Source organism: Pygocentrus nattereri, chromosome 4 (genome assembly GCF_015220715.1).
Source record: "Pygocentrus nattereri isolate fPygNat1 chromosome 4, fPygNat1.pri, whole genome shotgun sequence".
NCBI classification, from domain to species: Eukaryota; Metazoa; Chordata; class Actinopteri; order Characiformes; family Serrasalmidae; genus Pygocentrus; species Pygocentrus nattereri.
Genome location: NC_051214.1, coordinates 38,907,566 through 38,930,245, shown reverse-complemented (window position 1 = coordinate 38,930,245; position 22,680 = coordinate 38,907,566). Strand labels below are relative to the sequence as shown.

At 38.4% G+C, this 22,680-nt stretch overlaps 1 protein-coding gene across 2 annotated transcripts in view; it reads left to right on the top strand.

The window, feature by feature from the left end:
* Nucleotides 1-19,558, top strand: part of syndig1l (synapse differentiation inducing 1-like) — a 45,362-nt gene extending 25,804 nt beyond the window's left edge. For both annotated transcript variants that reach the window (XM_017692487.2, XM_017692486.2), the window contains exons 3-4: nt 4,636-4,773; nt 13,985-19,558. In XM_017692487.2, the coding sequence (XP_017547976.1) occupies nt 4,636-4,773; nt 13,985-14,143 (297 nt within the window). In that variant the 3' untranslated portion in view covers nt 14,144-19,558. The remainder of the gene's footprint in view (nt 1-4,635; nt 4,774-13,984) is intronic.
* Nucleotides 19,559-22,680: the final 3,122 nt, after the last annotated feature.

Below are 22,680 nucleotides of genomic sequence, written 5' to 3'. Positions count from 1 at the left end.
TCATTAAAAATGTATGGGAAATGTTTCTCTGCCACCAGTCCGATGCTGACCTCTCGACGACATCACCGGTGCGGTTACCTGCCCCTTTGTAGGAATATAATTGGCTCTGAAAGCTTTTCACCTGGTGCCTCTTTATTCACACCGTCCCACGTCAGTCTCTGCTGACTGCGGTTCAAATCGCCTCATTCACTTTCTGCCCAAAACATTTATTTCCATTTGTGTGGCCGTCCCCGTGGAATGCTTGCAGCCAGCTTGATGCACAGAGTCAAATAAATTCACATCGCTGCATTTGTGCAAAGCGGGTACCACCATGGGAGTAAACTGAGGCTGTGGCACACCTCATGAAAAAAGCATCCCAAGACCGATACAAAGTCTGTTTCCAGTTTAGAGAAAGGTCTTTATTAAAAGTATCTAGTCGGTTTCACATACACTAATAACCGTTCCACGATTCAAAGACTGAAATTACTATTTGGGTATCTGTTATGCTGCATTACAGAAAGTCAGGAAGAACAGAGGTCGATATTGAAATGTTGATGTTTTAAAAAGTTTACAGTGCCCATGTTTTGCCCATGTTTGCAATGTAGCACATGTTTCAGAATTTGCCAACTTTAAAAGGAGTGAAATTAATCATTTCCTTGTTGATAATCAGCCATTAAATGTAGTTCATTTGACATGTTTGGTGGTCAAATTTTGTGTTTTTTTTTTGGTTAGGACTGGATGCAATTTGAGCAGGTTTGTGAATGTTTTGAGCATGTATTTCCAGAAAAGATTTGGGTGACTACTGACTTCTAGTGTTTAGCAACATTAGCCTTAGCCTTAAGTAGAAAATTGGGTTAAATGCAATTTTTCACCATACCATTACTTTAAGGGTGCTATTAGAAGAAGGGGCAGGGATAATGCTGGTGTGGCTGTAACTAGGCTAACTACTTTATCTGGTGTTCGCTAGAGCCAAACACTGTAAAGGATATTTCTGTTCCCAGTGTTATCTTGACAAACTTACATGTTGGCACAAAAATCTCATTTAGAAGCACACAGGTCCTCACCATCTATCACTGCACCAGTTATCTCTAGCGTTAATATTTGTTTATTAGCTCACCTGAAGATGCCATCTCTATTAGTCAAACCAACAAAAAATCTACTGGTTTAACCTGCAGTGAGCAAAAGCTGTTTTTAAATAATTACACATTTCCATATTTACACCGGCAACCATATAACTTATGGACAAAACTATCAAAATTTGTCCGATTGCACATCCCTACCACTCTTATGGCTCTTAGGTTCAGATTGAAGCATTTTGATTAAGCAACTAATTACAAGGATATATAGATTCAATTTTCTCAGCTAAGGAGGGCGCTAAGGAAAAACCCTCATACATGGCACATACATAATAAGTGCAAAAGCACCAGAATCAATCACTTTGAAATGAAGTGAAGTACTATTAGCTGCGAAATGAACTGGAAGAGAAGGAGAGAGAAAGGCCAAAAATTGGGAATGAATTTGCTCATCGTGTATGCTGGGGAGGCAATTTGGCAACATAAATTACATACTCCCTCTCCTGTGGCTCCTGCCACCCTGATAGGATAAAGCTATCCATTAATCTGTCATGACCTGTCAGGAGGCTCTGGGGTGGTGACAGGTCACTCTTTAAAAAAGCACCATACAAGAGCTGACTAGACCAGGCTGTGAATCCAGGCTGTGGGGTTTAACCAGAGACATATTAATGACATATTGAGAAAAGTGCGTAAGAGATTAATATGAGTTTGAAGCTCCTATTAATATATGTTGGTTCTGTCACAGGTAAAATCAGAAAACATGCAAGTGTATAGCTGTCTTTGGGTCTATGGTAACCAGCCAGAGAGTTAGCACACTTAGCTTACAGCATATGTGTGCTGTGAACTCCTACAACGTAAAGTTGCTTTAGTTAAGCGCTTCAATTGAATTGAACCATACTGGTCTTCATGCTGGGTGATTGTAAGAAAAGAAAACCTATAGAGAAATTTATTAGCCTGACCAGAAAGCCTACTCAGAGATGCTGAGGTATGAGGTCTGCTTTGGGGTTAATGTTTAGCACTGCAGGAAGTAAAAGACCATTGGTGATCTACGGCAGCAATCATATCATAATTTCTTGGTTAAATCTCAGCTGTGAGTTGTAAAGGTTTTTGCATCACAGTTCTTCAATGCAGTTTCTTCTTTATTGACATTAATAAGAAATAACAACTTAAATACATACATCCTAAACATGAAGCTCACTTAAAAGCACACAAGTAAGACAGAAGAATGAAATGTATGAACATCAGCATTCGAATTATAGGAAAGCTAGAAGAGTTATTTGATCCTTTTTTTGTTTTTGTTTTTTTGGACCCTTTTTTATTCAAATGAAACTGGAGCTCATCCCGGTCCTCATGTTTATAAACATTTCTGCTTCTGTTAATATCCTACACTGCTAGTTTCACAGAAAACTAGTTTGACTTCAGCAAACTTAACCCAGGGTTAGTTAACATGTCCTGCTACATTTACATTTATTGCATTTGGAAAATGCTGTTATCCGCAGCAACTTACAGCTTGAATTTACAGAGGTAGGTGAAGGTAGTGTTAGAAGTCTTGCCTAGAGACTTTTATTAGTATAGCATAGGGTGCTTGCCTGGGCTGGGGAATTGAACCCCATTCTCCAGCATGGAGGGCAGAGCTGTCACCCATTACACTATGGACTTGGTGGTGGCTGTAGAAACGGATGAAAATGAACCCATCAAAATTATAAAATTTTTTAATTTTTAATCATGGAATTGACCAATCACATTGTGCTCTGTGAAACTCATATGACATGTTTTTCTTCTCTCTGACAAAAATATTCATCTTTAGAAGTCAGTATATGGAAACAGCCTGATGAAAGACTAAGTATACAGATCACATGCATGCAAATAACTACACCACTGGTTATATTATGTTTTTTGATGTAAAATCTTTGACATTTAAGGCATGCACATTTTCTATGGCATTCTAATATCCACCTCTCTTGAAATCGCCCATTCTCACTGTCAACTTTGTGCTTTTTCAAAAGGAGAAGATGTGGACCAGTTCAAATTTGTCCATGGGCCACATTTGGCTTGACTTTGGACGCCCTGGCCTAATTTATTAAACATTACATTATTTATAACAACATATTGATGGTTTAGGTGAAATAACAAATCAAGTCAAACTCCAGAGAGTCCATCTCTCTTGTGTCTTGCTGTTCTGGCTCTTCTTTAACATAAGTGCCGCTATTAAGTTGAATGTAAAAATTAAACTGCAGCTGAATTGAAGTCCTCCTCCCAGAGCTCATTAGTTTTGAATTTTATTTGCATAAAATTAGGTACTGTATATGTTAGCTATTCTCATGCCTGGGTTTGTATAGGTTGCTACATTATATTGTATTGTTATTAGCATTGCTTTTGAACTGAATTTTGGAACTGAACATCTGTGAGCAGTATGGACTGAACCAGCCCACTTTCAAATGTACAGTACTTTCAACTTTACTGTACAACACAAAATAGAACATTATAATGTAGGACTGTGCGTATGAGTGTTGACGTTATATTTGAGCTTATAACAGACTAAATGTGGGCAAGTTATTTCAAATACTGCTGACTATCTACTATAAATGGTACAGTTTCAGTCGGGTAAACATTTTAGTAAAACTAAAAATTGCAAGGGAGTTCTAGAAACAAAGAATTTTGTGTTTTAAGAAGTTAATCTCTTAAGGCAGCTGAGATTAAATGCGTCCATCCTTTGAAGGAAATGTCTTCTACATGCCGCCGCTCGTATTACATCAGTTCTGAGTCTGGAAAATAGCTAAACTTCCAGTGCACTGTAGACAGAACAATGACTAACACATTTCCACTGAAATATTTATATCCTCTTACACAACAGCAGGTGTAGATAAGAGCAGAGAGAGAGAGAGGAGAGGGGGAGAGAAAAAAAAAAACACAGTGGCAGGTAATGGGAAGAGGAACTCATAGACATTTGTTTAACATTAATCATGGAGACCAATAAAAGGCTAGAATAAAAGTTTGACATGCAAATACAAAAGGCAACTGTTCCCCACCCTTCCTCCCACCAGCTGAAGAGAAAAGGCAATGACAAAATCCAACAAGACATGAGCATATAAGCCATTCCCCCTCCTCACCATGTGAAATCCAATCTAATATCCCACGTTATTTTAGACAGAGAGCTTGTTTTTGCAGATAAAGCCCCAATGACAGCACTGTTCTTCAGCAGGGATGATTGCAGCTTATTGCTGTGAGCCACAGCTCTACAAGCAAAAACAGTTTCATCACTGCTTTCAAATCTGCACCTTCTCTAACAGGCATTGTTATTTTTAGGTCCTCTTAAGAATCAATGGAAAGAAAAACAGAAGCTGTTGTTGTTATTGTTGTTGTGGCATAGAAATACTCAAGCTTGCATATAACCACATTTTAAACATAGTACATCTTAACGTAATGTGAAATTACATTTACATACTGTGCAACATGCCTGTTTACACAGTACATACCATGAATATGTATATGCATAAATGAATGTAAATAATGCATGTGTGAATACGAGGGCGCAATATTTTTGTATTTCGCTCTTTTTCTAAGCACGTTCTTTCCTCTGCAGACGGACTGCTCCAGCGACAGCGAAAGTGAGGATAACTTCATCGTCATCCCGCCTCGCGATCACCTGGGACTGGCTATCTTCTCCATGCTCTGCTGCTTCTGGCCTCTGGGCATCGCTGCCTTCTATTTCTCTCAGGGGGTGCGTACACATCCCTGGCCTTTAAATAATGCTAAATCAGAACCCAAAGTTGCTGATGAATGATGTGCTTATGTCTCAGTTTCCATCTTGAATTCTGCTGAATGAATAAAATAGAATTAAAAGCACTATAATAGTGAAATTAAATTGATTTGATAGTCCCACCTGATTATGGCCAGGACCAGTCATGTGACCACATCTTTTGCTCAGGTGTAGTTAACCTAGTCATGCTCCACTCACAAATCACAAATATGTTTCTTTATAGTTACTGTTGAGACGTTGGACAAGCTTACAGAACATTGAAAACATTCCATTCGACCTTATGAGACATTGTAGCTCATAATTCAGTTTTGTCAAAATAAATAGTGCGTTTCATTTTCAGCTTATGTTATTTTAGATTCCTGTAGGCCTGTGCCCATTTATGGTTAACTGAGGACACTAATATTCCCACATGTAAAGATCACTGAGCTTTACACATGTTGAGTAATCTCTGCTTCCTACCACATTCGTTGTATTTAGAATAGTTGAAACTGATGTAGAAATGAAGCTTCTTGCACTGAAGTGGGTGAATGCACTTGGTGCTGTGGGCAGATATCATGCCTAGAGAGCTACAAAACACCATCTGTGGTACAGTGTACATTTTAGCACATTCCCAGACTGCTCCTGGGATTAAACACTGTCATGTCTCAGCTCTCTAAGCAGCTATATACACTATTAGAAGACGAAGTGCGTGTGACATTCACAATTCCATTCTTTATTACTAGATTAATTACTGTTGTTTAAAAATGACAATATACTACAACTGCAACTTTTACTGGACAGTGTGTTGACTGTGCTCTTTTATTTGACAAAGCTCTTCAACTCACATGCTATTACTGTGCTTGCTTCACGTCCACATCAGAGTAAGAGGAGGTCAAAAAAATTGCCCGAAGAAAAAATATTGCTTTTATTACTTTTATTAGTAGTGATATCTCTGCAAGCACAGCTGCTGTTGCTTCTTGACATATCATCAGTAATGTTCCTGGAAGCATTAGCAGATGTACTTACAGAGATAATACAAATAACATTGTTTCTTTTCATTTTTAACTCTGAAGCAGATGTCTGAGCACAGACAATAACAGTGTAAGTTGAGGCTGTTTGCCAAATAAAAGGTAAAGCAAATGAAAAACATCTCCACATTTGTTTTCCACATGGTTATCTTAATATGAAGACTCAGCACAGACCGGCACAGGCGTATATGCATGAGACAGACTGCACTGTTAAGAGGTTTTTGGAGATAAAGAGTGGATTGACAGTCTAAGCAAAGGTTTAGAGATATTCTTACATATCTAGGTGGCTAATGTCCTAGCCAACACTTAGCAGCTCCTACAACCAGCAGTTAGTTATAGTCACTCACAACACTTTGCATTAACATATGTTCAGAGATATGGACAGCCTTGTGTATCTTGCCTTTTCTTGTTTGTTCTCTCACCTGCTAGAAAGCCCTGATCAATAAATAAGTGGAATGCATGCTCATGATCTGGCCATGTATTTGTATACAGATAATGAACCTGCATTCCATTTACACTTGTGTTAAGTGTGGTGACCCATCTTTGAATGTGGTTTGAGTATCCAAATCTAATCAAAAGACAGGGTGTTTACAGCTTGCTTTTCATGCGGTCAAGTAAAATCTGACTTTGTTCCGTTCACCAAAAATACAGGCTGGCATAAGGTGTAAGTGGGCTAATAGTGTGGAAGTCTACTGTTGATCTTTTGTACACATAAAATACCTAATGGACTTGCATGTAACTCACTCACATTTAGCAGTCTGAAGATTCTCCACAAGGGGAGCAGTTCACTCAAATAGTTCTTGGTGCTGCTTATCAGTGACACTGGGTGTCCTTATTATATTAAGCTGGTGTTGTGTTCTTCTGTTGAGTTTCCTCTACACGTCCTCCAACTGCACCTTTTGACCATTTTGTATTAGAACCAGACCAATCAGCTGGAACTAACAACTAATGGTTTTATTGGTATTTCTGATAATTCCAGATTTTTTGGTTGTGGCATTGCTGAAATTCAAACTCACAATCTTTTGGCGATAGAGCAAAACATTTGACCTTGACAGCTCTGTTTAACTGTATGACAGTAATATGTGATGAACTGATCAATCTGAACGCCATCATGGTGTCACAAAAACTATATCCAGACCTAATGTTTGGCAAATAAATCATTTAGCATAGCAACACACACATAAAAATTGGTAACACTGCTGGTTGCTGTTCATAAGGCTACATGACACCTACATAAGTTTAACAGCTGACATAACCCTACATAAATGTTTACAAATGATTATTCCTTTACTATTCATCTTTCCTAAAGGCTACTTTAGTTAACTGTGATCAAAGCTGGCAAATATAACCTTTATAATGAATGACGCTTATTGGAATAAGCATGTATAAACATTTATGTAGGGTTATGTCAGCTGTATGTAAAGTTTATGTGGGTGTTATATAGCTTTATAAACATCTACAGTAAAGTGTTATCTGGAAATTATTTGCAAAGAGAACTAATGTGAAGAAAAGAGATAATAATAAATAAATAATAATAACAGAAACCAGGGCCTCAAAAAATACTGGAAAGCTCCACTTTCAGTGCTACAATATTTATATTCCTTAAAAAATGTGAGTTTGATTTTGTGGGAATGCTGAGACTATAGCAACATTTAACTTAAACTACTTGGGCATAAAATAAAAAATTGAAATATTAATATGAACTTTTACCAGCTGACATCAGTATTAAGAATGTTTAGCCTTCCTTCAGCCACAAAATGTTTGTTCAATCAGGTCTCTTTGCAAAAGCTACATGCACCTTGATTACAAAACATAATCAATCAATCTTTACATCTTTCACAGACATACAAAATCTAAATATAAGTACTTTAACATTTTTTATTTCTTGCTCCACTTGGGATTTTATCAGAGTTCATTTGTGAGTGAAGTATATGTTTGTGGGTGGAGTATGAATAGATCAATTGTGATCACCTTGCATTTTCCTGTCTACCTTGCTTCTGTCAGTATATGAGAAATTTTTATATATTGCCTTTATTGTCTGCTGTCAATCTGTTTTTCCATTCAGAAGTCTAAAAGTCTTTGTTCTGCTGTTTTTAGAATCTCTCCAAAGCTTCAATCAGTTCCTCTATCAAAAGAAGCAGGTTCCTCTGATAACATCATGTTCCATTTCTCCTGAAGGAAACAGCTTTCAAAAACATGGCGAGCATTATATCTGTTTGCATTGAACAACAGTGCAAACACATTCAATGCACACTGTGTTTATTTATTTATTTATTTTATGAAAAGTGTTATTTGAACTTCTGTTTTTTTAGAAGATGTTGTATGCTTTCCAGACAGGCCCTTTTCCTCTTTTCCTCTTTTTTTTTTAAATCCAGAACTAAACATTTAGCTCTTATCTGCAGTTTAGGTCATGGCAAGTGGAGGCACCGAGTGAATTATCTTGTCAGGGGCTAATTTAATTCTCCTGCAGTAATTATTATAATGATGGTGGTGTTTAGAGAGTGCGGCTGACGCCCTCACCCGTCTGTCCCTGGAATCTGGCGTTAGCGAAGATAGGCTGGTGGATATAGGGCTGTTTTTACCCTGCCTCTGCTCACACCAAGCACCTTCCTCAGAGAATGTTCTGAATAGACTCTCTATCCATAACGGCGGAGCACAGCAGAATAGTAATGAGGGGGCCCGCCCACTCCGTGCTCCTTGTCCCTCCCTCTCTACCTGCTTCAGTGTGCGTCTGGCAGTGGTGTCTGGGGAAAGAAGATGACTTTCACAACAAGATAGCTCTGTATGCGCTCTGTGTATGTCATTTACGTCAGTGTGAAATCTGCAGCAGCAATCAGAACATTCATTATGGCAGCTTTAAAGGAACGCTCCAGTGATTTTCAGCCTAATCTCTGACTGTCTTTTTTCATTTGAGATACCCCAAATTATTGTGTGTGTGTGTGTGTGTGTATTATATATACATACATATATATATATATATATATATATATATATATATATATATATACATTAAATTAAATTAAATTACATTTTATATTCCTGTAACACAAGTTTTATCATCATCAAAATAATGTTTATTTATTTTTTAGAGGTGGCTAATACTATATTTATTAGAGGTGGCTTTACAGCTAAAGCTAGTAAAACCAGGACTAGAAAGCATAACATTTCTGCGATAGTTTCATTTTCACCTCACTCGCGAGTGAAAAGTATGACAAGAATGTGTTTTGTTAAAAGTTACACCTTATACAAGCGCTATGGCAGAATGAGCTAAAGCTGAAACTACTGGCTTCTATTCTAAATGTTTTGAATTGAAATTTTTACTGTTCTTTTATGTACAAGGAAATATTATTGCACATGATAATCATGTGTCTGTAGACAAAACAGACAGAGATTAGGTTCAAAAATGCTAGAACGTTCTTTCATGTAATGCTTTTTCTGTGCAGAGTGATGCAATTATGTGTGTGTGTATGTGTGGGTGAGCAGACGAGTTACTTACCTCGACAAGAGTATCACTCTCAGTAAACGTGAATGTACAAGTGAACAAAAGTGACAAAGCGTGTTTACATGATAACTCAGAGTTCAGCGTCTCAGAACTGGTGGCCAAACAGTGCGTTATTGACCGTCGCCAAGCAAAGGAGTACAAATCGATAGTGTTTTCCTGGGATTAGGGGGTCAGGCGCATTGACAGAGAGTGGTGAGCCTCCCACGCCTGCAGCCATGTGTGAACCACCAGCTCACACTCGTGCTGTGGTGTGAAACGTCTACTGAAACAGACACAGGAGTACAAAAGGCCATGACAAATGAACGTGCAGTAGAGCACGTGCATAAACACAGCAAACATTACTTTCCAAACATCCATTTGTAGAGACAGAGGATGCAGGGCAAGTTTAAAAATGCAAAGCTGTGCTGAGAGAAAGCCTTGAGCTTTGTTTAGATTTGCCGAGCCATCTGCTGTATGTAATTTTGGATTTATTTAAGTCGCAGCAAAGCAGCAAGCACATGAGCAGGGTGATGGAAATGTGAAACATATACATTATCTGAGGTAATGAAAGCAATTACAGTAGATCTGTAGAACTACTGTAGACAGTAGAACTGTCTTCTGTAGTTCATTTTGATTTTACCCCCAGGTGACCATGATAAAGAACTGAAGTATTTTTTTAGCGTAGATAAATTCCAATTTTAACAATTTGCATAAGAAATAATTTCTTAATAGTGAAAAAGTGATTTCTAGAATACTATACTTACTATAGGTGGGTGCATAGAAATAATCTATTGTTAGATGCACTGCAATTCTCTCTCAAAAGATGCTGCATCAAAGTATAAAACATCACCTTACCCTATTTTCTCTCAGCTAAAGATTTAAAACTAAAGTTTAAAACCAGAACTAGAAAACATAATATTTCTGCAACAGTTTCATTTTCAACTCACTCACGAGTGAAACACTCTTCTTGTATTTTGTGAATGCTACTGGTGGCATGGCAAAGCACTATAGCCTTTACCCAATGCACTAAAATATGCCTAAGTAGGCTCTAATACAGCTCTATTGGATGGGATCAGGACATCTCAGACATAAGTTAACGTTCAAATCACATGTTTTATTGATTTTCTAAGTGGAATGATTGACATGTCCTCAAAATTAAATTAAGGCAAAATGGAAAACATAAAATTTGTGGATGTCATGGCATGTTTTATGCTTTGTTTTTTTTCCCACATGCAGAACTCAGCAATAAATACAAATTTTGCAGTCAAATTTGCAGAAAAAAAACTTTTAATTTGTTCCCTGTAGAGGACGTGTTGACTTATTTTCATCTATAAAGGCAACAAAGAATGTCATTTGATTGGGGGTGGTCAAACTGTTGCATTTGACTATACGCCTGTAGGCTACACTCAAATTTGACTAGCTAATGCTATTTGTGAAGATGCACAATTATGAGAAAAAACCTATATAGAAGAATTGTACATTTTCATCTTGGCATTTGGACATGAAGTCAAATTGTGAGGCGCTTAGAGATTCCCATCCCTAGTACTTGTTGCAATGATGCTGTACAGACACTATTTGCAGTATCACATATAGTCTGTTCACTGAGCCACAGTCCATCAGCCCTTTAAACCCTGTCCTTGGGGAGACAAGCATCATACCAACACTTAATTATTCATCCAAACTGGAGGAATGGATCGATTAAACAATTACAGGCTGCTTAATAGACAATGTTAGAAAAGAAATTAAATTTGAGCGAGTGAGGCTTCCCCTTTGAGCTGCAGCCTTCGGTGCAGATTTCTTGCGCGTTCAGGGAATGAAATTATTAGATAAAGCTGTTCACGGCCACATTAAGATGCTCTGTTCTCTTAAAACCTCCTTCAGGGGAGAGTATACAAGTCAAAAGAGATGTTTTTTCGCTCTAAATAGTACAAATTCCCTAGGATTGTTGAAAACAATGGCATCCAACACTGCATTCGCATGCTTTGTGTTGGCATGGAAACTGATAGTTACATCTTGCATTTTCCATCCGTTTGATTCTGCATTCTCGCTTTCACTAACAGTTTTTCCTCCGCATAAAGCCACTCTTCGCAACATGAAGAAGACGGTGTGACAAACAAGGTGCGTGCACATGAAAAGTCTTGGCTCCCCTGTGGCTGCAGCGCACCACTGAGTGTGGCAAGGCCTGAAAGCAGAGGTGGGGAACCCAGCCGGGACTGAGCGCAGCCACAGACAAGAGCACCGGAACCAAGAAAATTACAATTACAGCCAGAGAATCAAAAAGCCTCTCACCGGAGGGGGGGCACTTTGGCTCAAAACAATAATGTGCTCTGTCAACTACTGAAGTGAGGTTTGTGTCACCTCAAAATAGGTCAAAATGAAAAAAAAAGATTGCTGGACCCAAACATTGTAAAATGCCATAATATAACTGCATGTATACATACACTAGATGGACAAAAGTATCGGGACACTCATCTTAATCATTGAATTCAAATGTTTCATTCAGTCTCATTGCCACAGATATATAAAATTAAGCACCTACTCATGCAATCTGCCTTTACAAACATTTATGTTACAGAACAGGATCACTGAGTGCTGAGGCACATAGTGCATAACAATCACTTTGCTGTCACAATAACTGCAGAGTTTCAAACTTTCTCTGGCATTAACATCAACACAAAAACTGTGCTCTGGTAGCTTCATGGCATGTACATCACCTTAGATAATGCCAAGTGTATGACGGAGTGTTGTAAAGCATGCTGCCACTGGACTCTGGAGTAGTAGAAATGCATTCTGTGGAGTGACGAATCACGCTTCTCTATCTGACTGTCTGATGGATGAATCTGTGTTTGGCGAATGCCAGGAGAACATTACCTGTCTGACTGTATTTTGCCAACTGTACAATTTGGAAGAGGAGGGATAATGCTATGATGTTGTTTTTCATGGGTTGGCCTAGACCTCTTAATTCCAGTGAAGGAAAGTCCTAATGCTTCAGCATAGCAAGACAATTGTGTGTTTGTAGCTGCAAAAAAAAAGGCACGGGGGGGGGGGGGGTTGTGGCGTGGGTGGGTGCATTACTGCCTATGGATTTAGAACAATTGGACTGCTTGCACTGATGCCATACAGACACTATTTGCAGTATCACATATAGTCTGTTCACTGAGCCACAGTCCATCAGCCCTTTAAACCCAGTCCTTGGGGAGACAAGCATCATACCAACACTTAATTATTCATCCATAGGAATGGATCGATTAAACAATTACAGGCTGCTTAATAGACAATGTAAGAAAAGAAATTAAATTTGAGCGAGTGAGGCTTCCCCTTTGAGCTGCAGCCTTCGATGCTCTGTTCTCTTAAAAACATCCTTCAGGGGAGAGTATACAAGTCAAAAGAGATGCTGGTGAGATCACTCCACATAGTGCAAATTCTATTCCCTAGAATAGTTGAAAACAATGGCATCCAACACTGCATTTGCATGCTTTGTGTTGGCATGGAAACTAATAATTTTTACAGCACAGTTTGGAAGAGGAGGGATAATGCTATGTTGTTTTTCATGATTTGGCCTAGACCCCTTAGTTCCAGTGAAGGAAAGTCCTAATGCTTCAGCATAGCAAGACATTTTAGAAAATTGTATGTTTGTAACTGAAAAAAGGTCCTGCAGGGGGTGGGGGGGCATTAATGCCTATGGATTTAGAAGAATTCGTTTTGGTCTTTTTCCTTATTTTATTTGACCTTTGCACAGTATTGCAAAACTAACTGATAAGTTAACTAAAAAAGAATGTTTGTTAAACAAGCTGCATTCACAGTCCTGTGAGAGCCACAGACATGTGAGATGGCACAGAACCAATACCAGCTGGATTGGATATAAGAGGGAAAAATTAATCTGACTGAATCCTATAACAAATCTTTTCTGAAATTGCACTCTCACATTGTGTGATGTCATATTGTTATCTCCTCCTGTGGTGTGGGAGGAAATGATAGCGTACTTATAAACAAAGCACTTACATTTAAATAGCTCCTTTCAAAGTTTAGTAGTTTTTAAAGAAAAACTATTGTACCAGTTAATACTTAAGGTATTAATATCAGTATTGGACACCAAGAAAATGACATTGTGCCATTTCTGAGACATTATTCTCACTGAAACTTGGTTTGAAAGTTGAAAGTATGATTCTTTTATGGCACAACAGCTCCTTCTAATGCTGATATTACAGACCATCTTGCTTTTCAACTGTCTAAATCTCTTGTTCTATTCAGGGAAAAATGTTAATTTGTGTAAAATGTGAGTTTCCATATTGTTTTACAGTCCTATTAACCTTCTCACATTGCTTGTGAGATCTGTCAAAATCATTGTGTCCTTTGCTTTGATTCTTTTTGTCACAGAACAATTTTCACGTTTCAAAGTGACTTGTTTGAAAGTGTTGCCAGATAGCAAAAAAGCTCTCTGTTCAAGAAATTCTTTTTTAATTTTCTTTTTCATACCATTTGGGAATTTTTCCCTTCACTGGGAGAGAGACATATGTGAATGCGCATCTTCCTCCCATTTGAATATGCCCCTCGCTCAAACGCGTCATCAGTGGAGCAATAAATAGCTCTGGCAAATTACCCTCATGTAGAGAAAAGGGGATCACTATAGCCTTTGATCCTGGCTCTCTTTCACCATGCTTTTCCTTCTCTTCCTCTCTCCTAGACTAGCAAAGCCGTGACAAAGGGAGACTTCCCCATGGCCAGTATCGCCTCCAGACGGGCCCTGTTCCTGGCCGCTCTCTCCATCACCATCGGGACAGGGGTTTATGTTGGTGTGGTGGTGGCCCTCATTGCCTATCTCTCCAAACCGGGTCACATATAGCATAAAGAACTGGATAAGGAAATAGAAAACCCTCTCAACGCCTCTGAACTTTTGGCAAATTTCCCTCTCACACATATCCCTCCCCCTCCTACGACTGCCTGTCGTCCCAAATTAGAAAGAGAGGGATGGAGCCAGAGAGGACGTTTGGGAAAGCTGGGGCACTTTTCATCAAAGCAGCACCTGAATGAATGGAAAGCTTGCGCAGATGTGGCTTGGCCTCATGTCACACCACAGCAGTCACAGTTCCTTTGGGAATCTGAACTTTGTGTGGTTGCTGAAGTCTGAGAGCATTTCAGGCGAACAGAAAATAAACTAGAGGGAGAAACAAGGCATCCAATTAAGCAAATCCAGAGGGAGACCATTCCAAAGGACACCGCGTAAGGATCAAAAGAGAACCCCAGTGCCCTCGGATTTGTTTTCTCCCTCTTCAGCTGAGCTCCCCTATGAACCCGAAGAGATGTAAAGCAATGGTCTACTTCCCTCTCTTTACTTACTCAGTCAGTTAAAAGCATTATCAGCATCCAGGGCTCAAAAAATAGCCCTGTTGGGTAATCCAAGTCCACCAATCCCCAAACCATTCACTACAGTCCTGTGTATACTGAGATGCCATATTTCACCATCTGCTTGGAAAGACAATTCTGAACAATATTGACCAAGGATTGGAAAAGCAAATCCTCTTATATGTTTACTTTCCTCACTGACTGTGGTGGCATGAATACTGAAATCTGATCCACTATGGTTTTGAACTGAGGAAGGACTGATATCGTGCTTGGTTGTGTGCCCACAATGGGGGTTGAACTACATCAGTATTCCTGTCTGAGGGAAACGCCGCTCCATATGAAAACGGCCTCTGCTGGTCTCTGTGCTGTTCCCACTCATTTAAGGCTCACGCTTCATGTTTTGTGTTCTTTGTTTTCCTCATTCTGTCCGAGCTCAAAGCTGTGGTGTTTTTCACTTCTCTGGCCTTAGGACGCCTGCTGTGGATAGAGGAAGGCTAGGAAAAACAAAGCATTCACCCTCTGAATCCTGACCAAAAAGCAACATCAGAAACAAAGACATCCCCCACATATCCAAAAAGATTTCAGTTTCTTTCAGTGTGGTTTCAGCTCTGGGTCTGCTTAGCAGCTAAACACAGATGGAGTAAGAAATGAAGAAATGGGTTTATGAGTTTTGCAGTGATACATCCAAACAGGATCGAACAAGATCGTTTAACAGATTGGTATTTGAATTGGCAAAGCTCATATTCACATGAGAAAGAATAGAGTGAAATGAATCTATATAGATGAAGCTACCAGATTCTTAGCAGATCTCTTGGGGGAAGAAAAGCTGGGTTTTGTTTTTTTTAGGTCATAATGCATCTGTTTGCTTAATAATGTATTGCAAGCCTCCTGGCAAGGATATAGTGGAGCATGAGAATCAACATGGGCGCAGTGGTCTGTTATGGGCTATCTCACTGCAAGACCACCTTAGCTTGAATTTGGTCTCATACATGCAAAAATAATATAGCATGCTAAGCCCAAACACACTCTTTGTCAACCTTTTGAACTTGACTTCCTCTTTTTTTTCAGAGCTGTGAAAATGTAATAACAACAGTGATAACAATAGCCATAAAGCTTGACAAGCTGTAGCTGTAATGAATAAGAATAAGTCAGAGTTTTCGATTATTCAATGAAACTAAAAAAAAAAAAAAGAAGAATAAATTAGGATGCAAATTAGCTTCTGTCTAACAGTTATACATTCTCATACTGAAGAACCAGGAGATGTTTCAACTTTAAAACTAAACATGCTGGCTTACGTTTTGGTCAGAGTTTCTTAACTGTAGCCAGCTGAGGCTACTTAACACCAGACAAGAAGCTCCGCATCAGAGTGTCAGCCAGAGGGCCTCTGCTGCTGGGAAGCAAGTGGTACAAAGTACAGCTGTAGCACATAGGATGCATTACAGAAATGTACTAGTAAACAAGGTCAAGCTCATTTTACACTTGTATGGGTTTAATTAAATAAACCTTCAATATCATGTGGGTCATTCTCCATTTGGTGTGGGAATTCAAGTGAATAACTTTTTAAATAATCAATTTCTTTCATCCCAAAACTAAATAATCTAAATATGTCCATTAACATATCATATTATCATATATGCAAAAATTTGAGTTTAATTCCAAACATATTTTACAGTCAGTGGTTTAATATGGATATGGTGTAACAGCAGTGACTGTGACACCAGGTTGACCTTGTGCAACTATTTAAAGTCAGTAATAAAAATGATATCTTGCATTATGTTGGCAAAATTGTAATTACCCAGCCTTTAAAGCACATAACACCAGTGACAGAGAACATAGAAGTTGCAGTATGTGCTGCCTGATTAATGAAATAAATTGAGCAGGTGTGGACACCTTCTCATGCCTTAAGATGCTTCTTCTCCGATGAGATTTGACCCCTGGAAGCAGTTTAATAGAGCTGAAAATACTATGTTAAAATATAACATAAGAGTCTCGAAAACACCAGTGACCAAAATCCCTGTGATTAATGAATCTTTAAATAAAATTAACACTTTTAAATGTAGTATAACATTAGTGATATAAAATGTAAACATGAATCTGTTTTATATAATTTCCTAAGTAAAACCTCTTATAAATATTGTATTATATTAAAAATGGTTTCCCAAATGATTCAAAATTGGTTTTGTGTTGAGCTGTTTTACATATGCAGAGCAACTATGATACAGGATTAAAAAAGAAAAGGCTGAGAAATCATAAGTGAAAAGTATTATTTAATCTTAGGTAAACTGTGTAAATGTACAGTATATACTGACTTTTGCAGCTGTGCCTAATATTTTAAGCATTTTTATAAGCCCTGCAACCTTTGCAACATGGTTTCCCACTCCAAATGGAGAATGACCCATATAGTGACTTTATCAAGTTTGTTATGAGCTCTCTAACTATTCACAAACTCTCTGTTTCTGAGCAAAAAGATAAGAGGTCAAATCCGATGTGGCTAGTAATAGTAGCTGAGGTGAAAACAGACAATTTCTATGCTTATCTTAAAGATTTTAGATTGACATCTTTCTCAGTGTTCATTTTTGAAGCCCCTATGAATTTATGGTCTGGGTCTGGGTTTAATATAGTGCAGTAATAGAGAAATGCTAAGTAGTGCTTAGCTCTTTACTGTGTTTGTCTACCTGATGCATCTGGTGTGTGGTACCCTGTTTGAATAGCTCCACAATGATGTACGGACCTGGACGTTTCACTGTGGAATTTAAAGTGAGGAAAAAGGTATAAAATGCCACCTTGTCAAGTCTCTGGTTATTCGATTCACTAGAAGAAAAAGTGTCTTGTTTTTCAAAAGGAAGGTTTGATCTCAATCTGTGGTTTCAGTTTCAAGGCTGCTCTACAACTAATGAGCTGGTATATCCAAATAAAGAACCATATGTTATGTATAAAGCACTGCTATTCTGACCATACCTATTGGTCATATATAACACATCATCTGTGACTCAAGTAAGTATTTCTAAAGATCCTGTGAAAGGTCACTGTAAAAGATGTAAACATCACGTATGATTTGGCTAGGATGCTTTGCTGTGCCTCAGCTTGGCAGGTTCAAAAGGAGCGTTCCAAGAGACTTTTCAAATAAGTGGACAATGGTCTATTCTTGTCCTGCCATCTTCCAGTTTTGTAGAGCTGTGACTACAAAAATTACCTAGAAGGCAGAGCACTGCATGGTGCAGGAAACAACAGAATGTGCTGAACTAGGAAATTAAGGTGAGACTCTATAGGTTTGATATGAAAACAGCACCATCCAACCAGGACAAATCAATATGTGGGACTTTAATATTTCCCAAAAATCAAGCGATCTATTAAAGCTAGATTCTTGTCTTGCATAACCTAATTTGGGAAGTGCATTGGCCTGAAAAATCCTGAAAATCCGTTATGTGATATCAAGACATGACATCCTGCACGTTGTTGCTCTCCTAACAAAATCACTAATCGTAACCTTACAGGAGAAGCTAAAATGTACTTAACTTTTAATGGAAGTTAAAGTAATGAGATTATATAACAGTTCATTTTGGACAATCTCTTTTGTTCCACTCACTGTGAAGTGTTCATGCAAAATAAAAGGCAGCCGCTGTGATCAAATTCTGTAGACGTAAGTAGAAACAGAACATTATGAAGATGCGCAGTTTTTATAGGACAGTGCCAAGATGCAAACAGCAGTTCCTCGTTCCACAACACACTAAACGTTACCATTTTATGAGATGCTAGGTGAATAGAAAAAGGCCCGGCTTGATAATGTTTGCTAAAGCCCTACAAAGAATTAGTCTTTTCAAAGAAGAATGCATGATTCAAAGGTTTGTGCCTCTTCAGATCTCTGAGGGCCTGTGATTCACATCTGAGCTCTGCTGATGTTGTTGCAAAAGTGGGCTTCAGCAAATGTGTTTCCATTGCATCCACTGAAGCGTTGAAAGCCAACATTAGGCACTTACAGTTTCTCTGCACAGGCCATGCATTAGTCATACCTGACATTTACGCTTTACAATTAGCTTCCCATAATGGCGTTTTCTAAGAGAGTCGGTGCTCTCCAGAGCATAACCAGAAATAGCACAACAGAATAATTTTTACAAATATGGCCTTGTGCATTGGTGGAGCTACTGAAGCCTGACCGAGCAAATACACAGCAATTGTATGTCTTTTGCATTATGAACAAAAAAACAATAATAATGATAAAAAATAAGAATGACAATATTGAGAGATCTGAAAAAATAAATAGGTGCACAAATGCATTTAACACAGAGATAAAATCCCTCTGAAAACCATTGGGTGAAAAATCTATCAGTAAGCACAAGGTGATATCTATACCAGAGACCTAATTTAGGCCTATTAAATCTTATGTGTTATGTGTTCATTTCATTTTGTTTTCCTATAAGTGCTCCTTCCATGACTGTCTTTTGGCCTGAACACATTTTTCATTTTGACTGCTCCTACTGGTGGCAGTGGCCAGAAATCCATTTCCATGTATGTGCTTACAGTTCTTGATATGACCAACATTGTATTTAAAAGTAATCTACTGTATGTTTGGAAATTTTCATGGCAAGTAGCTATCTGCATTGTGTTTGATTAGATGTCATTCAAATTATGTGTTTTTGAGGCTGTTAAGGTAACCTGGTGTGGTATAGTGTTCAAACAACCAATGGAAGTGCTTGGAGATGATGTCCTTCGATTAAAACAGATGGCATATTGACAGAAGTGAAGCGTATAAAAGAACATGATGATACCAGGGTGACTGTGTTATCTAAGTATTGTGCTTTTATCTCTTTCATGGCCAGAATGTGCTTGTCATGATGTGAGTTAAGGACATGTAAATACTGCAAATAAAAGATAAAATGATGCTGTATAAAATAAAAGAAGTTTGAGACAAAACTGATCTGTTGTTAAAGGCGTGGAGGATTTAGTTTGTGTCTGCGGTCTATATGTAGATATAGACTGCAATGCAGGAGGGTCATTATTACACTATTAGAGATAATTATGAAAATTAAAAATGGAATTAAGATTAACTCAGTGTTGCAGCGTTGATATTACAAGTGAGGCAACAATTTAAAATAATTATGTAAGGAGCGAGGCTTAAACCGACTCAAGGAATGAAAACAAAAACTGGGAATGAACAGTGTTGTGATGTAAAATGGATCATCTAACTTAATAACTCTTGATTTTGTGTACAGTGGTGATGACAGGAATTATGTCTACAATCTAAATATAGCCTTTTTATTTACTATGTTTATATGTAAAGTTGATGATGGTAAAAAGTGGTAAATCTGAAAATGGGACCAATTTAAACTCACAATGCCTGGCATGTACCTCCACCATGAATTGATTTCTAAAAATATGTTTTAGGACAAAACCTAAAGTATTTATGATGCCCCCTTGTGAAGAGCTGTCCACTTACTAAACATAAGCGAGTGAGAGAATGAATGAGTGAATAAATGAATTAATGACTGAATGAATGAATGAATGAGCGAGTGAGTGAGTGAGTGAGTGAGTGAGTGAGTGAGTGAGTGAGTGTGTCAGCTACAGCCCAGGTTCATCAAGTGCTTCTTATCTAACAACCTTTGCAAAATTATCATTTAGCACTTCATAAGTATATGTTGGAATTGAAAGTACTGTTTCCTTGTCAATGCAAACACAAATGCTTAAAAAAATAACAGAATTAAACATTTTTACCCTTTATTCTAACTGGTTTAGAAATGCTATGCTGGTGTTGGAGTGAAGGAATAGAAACTTTAAAATATTGGTTATGCGCCAAGCTAACATCATTTCTTATTCTGTTTCTGAGGAACTATGCAATCAATTGTATAGACTGATAAAAACTCACAGACTTTACTGTTCAACTCTTCTCTCCTTCCTACTGTTTTTGAGTTATGAATGGAGTCTCTAGGCTCTTGCTTTTGCTTTTGCAGTTAACTGCATAAAACCAACAGCCAGAGAGAAGTAAAGTCACAGTGTGTGACAATATAGACCAAACAGATTTTAATACGAAGGCTGTTTCAATCTCAGAGGAAAACAATGGATTCAAATGGCCATCCAAAACATTCCTTAACACATTTGTAATCACAAATTGAATTTTTATGATTTACACAATTCTGCTCATTGGAATGATGGGAGTACTTTTTCACATGTGCATTTAAGTATACTTTATTGATTACTGAAGCATATTAGTTTTGCTGGGAGGTCATTTTGAGATTATAATGTTTTAAGACATGGGTGCCCAATATGTCAATCACGATCGACCAGTCGAGTACACGTTGGTAGACTGCGCCTCACTTGAACGCACACACACACACACACACACACACACACACACACACACACACACACACACACACACACCCACACATCATCTAACCTGCTTATCCTTCTGGGTCATGGGGGGAGCTGAAGCCTATCCCAACTGTCATTGGGTGGAGGTTACACCCTGGACAGGTCACCAGTCCATCACAGGGCGGCTAAACAGGCTACCAATTTTTAACACTTTCTAGAGTAGATTTTAAGCCACAAAAGTGTGAGCACCCCTATTTTAAGATGAAGGTAGAATCACCAGAATTATCACAATGTGTGATAATTGTACATTTTCACAAAAAAAGCAGAAAATGTAAAAATAAAACAGTAGTCTTAACAACTACAAATCAAATTTGCAGTATTGTTTAGCCTTTATTACATACATCTGCCCCACGACCCTGAGGGAGAAGCGGCTTAGAACCTAACCATATCTAAGATGTTAAGTTTTGGTGTTTTGGTACAAAGTTTCTTCTTTTTTTATCTGTTTCATTTTCTCAGTAACTCCTTCTTGACAGCTACACATCCATTCAGACCACTGACTTTATTTTCACACCATAAACCTGGAAGACTTTTTCAGATCTTAAGCAAGATTGGAGCTTGACCGTCCCCCTTCTCTCACAAATGAAAGCTTCATTTCTTATTTTCTTTGTTTTTTGATTTCCTTATGCAAGTGAATGATAATCTTCTCAGAAACATCTCCTGCAAAACAAAGACGTCGTGCCTGCTGGCCGTTTTGACTGGAGGCTAAATAAATGAATTATGGTTTTTTACTTGGCATAGTACTATATATAATGATGGAAGCTGTTCTCTGTTTACTTGTGTTTCATTTTAAATTGTATTTCTTTTCACCTGCATGTTGTGTAATGTAAGTTCATTTTGGTGCCAAGGAGATTTGGGGGGGGGATAAAAAGATGGTTTTGAAACTAGGTTCCCTCCAAATCCATTTGCATATTTGTTCAGATACATCGTGTCCAGTGTCCACCTAAAAATGTCTCAGAGCTTCAAAAATTGATGAGAATGTGAAAAGCAAGCAAGATGGAGGCTGCAGAGAACCTCTTGGTCACCCACTCAGGTCAATCAGCTCTGTACAATTCATACATTCTCCACATATAACAGCATGAGCTGCTGTGAAAATTTCCCTAAAGCGCTGGTTTCAGGTTGATATGCCTTCTCATTAAGATTGTAATGTTGGAGTTTCTCATTTCTTGTACTAACATTTGCTTTGCGACTTTCTTTTTAAAAGTTATGAGTTTGAATAATCACTGAGAGTGAGATTGCTCTATGCTTCAGGCAAGAGCTCTGTGCTTTATGAAAAAAAGACATACTTCTGAATGATTTTGGAAGTTTACACAAATGGCATTAAGAGGAGTCTGGCACAGCAAGCCCCTGTGAAATTCTGATCATAGGTAGAATATGAAAATTAGCCAATGCGATTTCCACGGATGGATCCATTAGCAGGTCCGCCTGACACTCAGCTCCTTAGGGAGGATGGAGTGAAGTAAAGCTCTATGAACTCTCAGAGTGGAGGTGCAAGTGGCTGGGTGACTCCTCAGGGGTGCAGGTGTCTGACAATGACAGTTCTGCCTGGTTGACTGCCCTCAGTGGCTGGATGTGCATAGTCTGGTGCCTCCTGCCCCGGAGACTGGCCCTGCCATGCGCTCCTCCAGCTCTCTGATGATGAGACTGACCCACAGGCTCTGAGCTTCCAGCACA